A 6057-nucleotide genomic window follows, 5' to 3' on the forward strand; every position below is an offset into this window, starting at 1 on the left:
CATCTATACACTAAATCATGTCTAGATACATCCAAATTTTAACAAATCATGTCTAGATACATCCAAATTTTAACAAATCATGTCTAGATACATCCAAATTTTAACAAATTTGAGACATCTTTTGTTGGACGGAAGTATCTTGTTACCGTACGGCAAGGTATCTTTGCACGACCTGACGACATGTGTATATATGTGCCTTTCATGACAACGAACTGTATAGACCTGACAATATAGCGGGATATTGGTTAACGATTATTCTCAAATCAAAAGCAGAACATGAAATGTTAATGTATCGTACACACTGCAGAGCTCACTTAGCGCTCAGATTCAGTTGACGGTGGGACTGAAGAATTATTTGTTTTAGCATACACAGGTACGACAATTGCCAAACAATATATTTTATGTATCAGCCTACCAACCTATCAGGCATTCAATTTTCATATCCCTGTGAGTTACAACAATGTGAAGTCCAGTGTAACAGAAGTCTGAGGGAGGGATGGATGTCATCCGTCCAACAATCAAGAGGATGCAGATGTAAATGGTTCACTGGCCTCCAGAAGCTTGTCAAGCAAACCGGTGAAAACAACCGAATCAGTCTCATTGGGCTTGAATTTGAGAAGAGCAGCAGGGACTAGCCCTTCGTCTTGCAGCGTGCGTGCTCTCTCTCCAGTATTTGGGTAATGAGGTAGCACGCGAGACTTGGGAACAGCTGGACAGATCAGATCAAATTCCAAACTTGGCTGCTTCAAGGCGGACGCGACAAACTACATCAGGGAAAACAGCAGATTATCGTGAGTGCTACAAAACTAGTTGACAAGTCAACACGAATATATAATGCTAGGAGAATACATCTTCAAATACGAGAAAACAACTTCCAGTAGCACAGGAACAACTTCATGACTTATACAAATATAAGGGCTAATATAGAAGATACACGCAAGAGTGTGGATGGACATTCGTTGGATATAAACAAACACAGTTGATGCTATCAAAGGTAACTTCAATATGGCTGAAGCCGTCCAAGATTACTGTCAGCTTTGAAACTCCAGTGCCACCTGATCCAGAGTGTCGCTAAATCGAAATATGGCAGCATAGTACCAAGTGCTGCTGAGATTTCAGAGTGCTCATATGGCAGTCACTCTTCATCATTTTTATGCCAAGACTTGCACTAACAAAACACCCATATGCACAAACACAAAAAAGGTACCCATTGGCATGTGGACCCACATGGCCACGCACATGACCGTGGAGGCTAGACAAAGTATACTAATAGGTTTTGTCTGCATGGTGCCCATGGATGATGTACCGTTTTATTAAAGAAGCAATTCAAACACAATAAGGGTTTTGTAAGGTATGGGAGAGTGGAAGTGGAAGCAATTAAGTTAGTGGGTGTGCTTATACAAGATTTTAGTTTAGGTCAGATGAAGCCAATCTGCCAGCAAAAGAAAATCTAGAAATGTGAGTAAGTTTTGTACTGTTTGGGGTTCACACCATGACACCATCTAATTAAAATATCCCAGTCATTCTACCGAAGTAAAGATTGTCTAGGGCAAAACCTAACAACTATTACCCCTTTATTTCCTTGGATGCTATCCCTGGGGTAAGCGATTCAAGTGGGTCAGCCAATAGGACCACCATACTTAGTGAAATTTACTTCGAACTTCATTGGTGTATACTGTATATATGACATTAACTTTTTGTCAAGTAACTAAACTAGGATGGGTGAACCTAGCCTGGCCTTACCACTTGCATCCCCACTCGGGGTTAAGAAATACACTGATAAAAAGTAAGGCAGGTTCAGTGAAAAATCCCGTTCTAAAGTGATCTTAATAGACTTCTCATGGTTTCCAAGGGAGTACAGCTTTCAGCATTATATTTTCGAACCAATACATTATTATCATATTATGGCCAGAGAAAACAACAAAGCATGTATTGCTGGTGATTAGTAAGCCAATTTCCCAAATTCTACCATGGTAATCAGTCTTGGACTGATAGTGCCTATTGCCAAATAATTAATAGTACATAATACAGAGTCTAGATAACCAGTGTACATATCCAAGGATAGAATTAAATGTGACAAAAAAAGAACCATCACTTCATTCTGGATGGAGATATACAAATTATAAACGGTATTCTAACATGACAAACAATTAGGAACAAGCATAGTGGGGCATAAATACCTCATATAATGAACCAGTAGCCTCTGCGGGGAGGAATACACCCTGGAGAATTACTCCATCAGGAAACTGAACTCTGATAACTGCTTGTTTATACTTCTGTCGAGCAGCCAGAGCCTGCTTCTCCTTATATGACTTTGGAATTAGCAACCGAGATTGTTCTAGCCTTTCTCTCCTCATCTTTGCTTCATTACTTACCTCCTGGCTACTAAGTTTGTAGAAAGAATCTGGTATATCATTTTCTGCAACAGGAATTCCAGGAACGTTGAAGAATACCCGAATCTGCGAAGGTGCCATGGAAGTGCAGTAAGTTACAGTTCTAACAAGAAAGAAGTAAAAGCAACAACAAACAGCATAAACGAAAAATCAATCGTGGATACAGAAAATACAACAAGGCATTGGTGCAAACATAGTACTAGATCTGCAAAAAAAAAATTACTCGACAGAAACTGGTGTTCAAGCAAATGACCTTACAGTACTAGATCCAATATGTTAAGAAGAAGAGAAGTAGACAAATGTTGGCATGCATTATGGTAATGATGAAGATGTAGCCGAAGTTATATGTTGATAATCTGACACTTATGCAAGATGTATCAGGTACTGATATGTTTCTGATACCATGATGATCTGTATCTTTATTCCAATCATATTAAAGATGTAATGGAAGAACAAACCAAGGGCCTGGGACATATCAATTAGGTTCTTCAGTTACAAGTTTGCAACAGCATTACCTGCACATGTATGTCCATTCTGACAAGTCACACCAGACTCAAAAAACAAAATCCGTATATCTGCATCGGATATCTCATTAGGGACTAAGTTCCAATGTTTAAGTGGAACTATTTGTCTACATGCAAATAGGAACATTTTTTTTTAGATTTGAAACTCGATGGGACGCTATTTTAATCCAGTTGGACAACTGGTCTCAAACATATAAAGGCAGCAGTTTAAGCATATCACTGCACACACTATTATATGGCAACACCAACAACATTTTAGAAACCCTACAATGTTCAGAACAATAGGGGTAACTTTATTTTAATCTACAACATATAAACGTTAAATCGTTAACATACAGCAGTGCAAGTCTTCCCAGATCACCATAATATGTTACATAAATATTTTCATCAATACTGAGTACCTATATCAGGACTGGTTTATAGTCATGCTTGCAGAATCAGAGTGCTGATTTTACATTATACTAGCTTGCCAATTTTATGAGCCTTTGATATAAGGACAGATAATTTGAGAAATTTGGGATTTAACACTCCAAACAGTAGCAATTCGACATTTGCCACTCCATGTCTCAGTGTGGCCCCACGACAACAATGTCGTCAAGATATGGGTGCATTGCCCAATTTTTTCTACAATCTCATTTCATAATTATCTACTATCTCCAAGCAAACTTAATTTGGCATGAGTGCCCAAACAAATTAATGGACCATATAGAACTAAACAGCTGCTCACCTGCCGATCAACAATCTTCTTAACCCCCCTTTGCTCGTCAACTCCATTGCTACAGCTCTTCTTGGGCTCTGCCTCCACCTGTGTCTGCAACGGCGTGGAAGGATGTGACCTCTCGAGCAGGAACACAGCCTGCCTGATGCCCCCAAGCCTGGCGTCCTGAGGCACCTCGTCCATCACGGCGAACAGCTCCCCGCTCTCATCCCCGATGGTGAACCCCACCGCCTCCAGGAGCTCCAGCCCGCCCTCCCTGTCCGCCACGGCCTCCTTGATCCTAGGGTTCCCGAGCCTGACCCTCCTATACTTGTCGTTTCCGGGTTCCTTGAGCAGATTCCCGAGGAGCTTCTTCACCACCTCCACGGCGGCCGCGGGTGGATCGCTGGCGAGGTACGCGGCCGCGCGCACGCGGGCGCCGCCGGCAGCCGCGAGGCAGCCGTCGAGGTGCTCGGAGACAGCGAACTCGGAGGAGAACGCATCGGCACAGTTGGGGCACGCGACGGTTTCGCCGCCGTTTGAATCGGGGCGGCGGGAGGAGGAGGAGACGATGGGGGTGAAGGGAGTGAAATCGGAGGGCCCGGCCAGGTGCGGGGGTTGCTGCTTGGGGGGTGGTCTGGGGTTAGGGTTTGAGGGGCGAGAGGAGGAGGTGGAGGAGGATGCGGAAGGGGCGGGAGCGGAGCCGAGGACGTGAGAGGGGCCCTTGAAGGATGGGGCGGAGGAGGAGGTGACCTTCTTCATGAAATCCTTCATCTTATCCTTCATCATGGCGGCGAGCGGCGTCGGCGACGAGGTGTAAGCGGCGGAGGAGGAGGGAAGGTTGGGCGTGGATGCGGAGTAGACTTTCTGGTTGTTGCTTGTCTGGTTGTCTCCGCGGAGTTCGAGGAAAAGCTACGGCGGCATTGGAGATCCAGTTGGGAAAATGAAGCTGGGATGAAAGGGAAATGGTGCTTCGCTGCCAAGGCATCTTCGCCGGACCGGGCCGGCAAAACGCGTCCTTCAACCGTTCAAGTGGACTCTGTTGGAGATGATCCGGACTATGTATCATTTTTGGGCTATACGGCCTAGTATTGACAGGATAAGACTCAATTGGAAATGATCCAGTTGAGTCGAATTGGAAATGATCCACCCCCTCAAAAAAACTTTTTGGAAATGATCCGGACAACATTCGTTTTGTAGTTTTCGCTAAAAAAAATCGTTTTGTAGTTCAGCTTTCATAGAATCAGTTTTTTTAATAATAAAAAACCATACCCTGTTTTTAATGCATATAAAAATATTTTAATATTATAAATATTAGTGTAATTTTCTCAAAATTTAGTTCAACTTTATTTTTTGACTTATGAGAAAGTTATAACATCTTACTATTATTTCTTTTTTTTGCGCGAAATCTTTTCAGAACGAATGTAGTAGGTAGAACTGGAAATCCAAAAGATGATGTGTCGAAGGGCCGAATGAATAGCTTTGCACAGTCTGGTTTTACTGAATAACCAAGGTCTTGTTGCGCATTTCTTAATTTGTTCGAACAATTTTACTACTCACTCCATCCTAAATTAGCTGACGTATAAAAATCTATACAAATCCACGCCAATTAATTTGAGACAGTACAAAACTTGATGAAAACCTAAAGCAACCGTTAGGGATAAGGGAGAGTTGTCTTCTTGGCGGGGTCACCGACAATGACATCTCGGATGAGGGGTTGAGGCCCAAGAAGAGAGCAACAACCGCATTGGCGCGGGTCCTCTTCACAGGGGCACATGCAGCGGTTCTGACCCTGCCACCCATTGACTGCGGCCTCAAACTTCGTCCTCGCAGGAGCGGGCCAAGAAAGACGTGACGGCAGCACTAAAAGAGACTCAAGGTCCAACAGTTTCTAGGCCGTAGAAGCTGGGCTCCAAACAAGCAACAGTGTTTGGGCCTGTTTCACATAACCACTAGTGTGGAGCGCCGTCAAAGATAACAATACGACCACGAAGATGCAAAATTGATGCTTCTTCTAACACCGACAGCTCCGAATCGTATTTTAACGACAGTGCTATGCGTCCGACACTTCCTCGTCCGATACTCTCCTTCACCATTGGATTAAACCTGTGCGTTAACATCAAGCGCAGGATCAGATCGTCGGACGTGATCGGACAAGAAACATGGTACGCAGAGCATTTTCGTTTTACTAATCTTAATGCCATCGAACGGTTCGTTCTATAAAGAGGTTAAGAACCTAGAGAACAAATAGAAATCCTATGCACAATTCCCTAATTGGCATCCGGCGTAACTGCCTTGCCTTATTAGAGTATTTTGGAGGTGAAGTCTTCTACAAATACGAAGAAATTGGATATCTCAGAAACATATACCCCCTCCAATCCATAATTGTCTTGGATAATATGAAGTTGTACCTAGCAGACAGAAGCACATAGGTTATTATGTG

General features: G+C 43.2%; 1 protein-coding gene across 1 annotated transcript; it reads right to left on the bottom strand.

Moving 5' to 3' along the window:
- Nucleotides 1–231: 231 nt before the first annotated feature.
- Nucleotides 232–4570, bottom strand: LOC100829242 (plant UBX domain-containing protein 2). Its single transcript, XM_003578043.4, has 3 exons — nt 3645–4570; nt 2181–2459; nt 232–764 (listed from the first exon to the last, which is right to left on the bottom strand). Exons 1-3 carry the CDS (start codon nt 4401–4403, stop codon nt 519–521), a joined length of 1284 nt encoding a protein of 427 aa, XP_003578091.1. The 5' UTR covers nt 4404–4570; the 3' UTR covers nt 232–518.
- Between the last annotated feature and the right edge of the window lie 1487 nt (nt 4571–6057).

This window comes from Brachypodium distachyon, chromosome 4, assembly GCF_000005505.3.
Source record: "Brachypodium distachyon strain Bd21 chromosome 4, Brachypodium_distachyon_v3.0, whole genome shotgun sequence".
NCBI lineage: Eukaryota > Viridiplantae > Streptophyta > Magnoliopsida > Poales > Poaceae > Brachypodium > Brachypodium distachyon.

Coding starts and splice junctions, on each gene's coding strand:
- LOC100829242 (XM_003578043.4), bottom strand. CDS start 4,403: ATGATGAAGGATAAGATGAAGGATTTCATGAAGAAGGTCACCTCCTCC. Junction 2,460..3,644: donor AGAAGATTGTTGATCGGCAG/GTGAGCAGCTGT, acceptor GCACCTTCGCAG/ATTCGGGTATTCTTCAACGT. Junction 765..2,180: donor CTACTGGTTCATTATATGAG/GTATTTATGCCC, acceptor TCCCTGATGTAG/TTTGTCGCGTCCGCCTTGAA.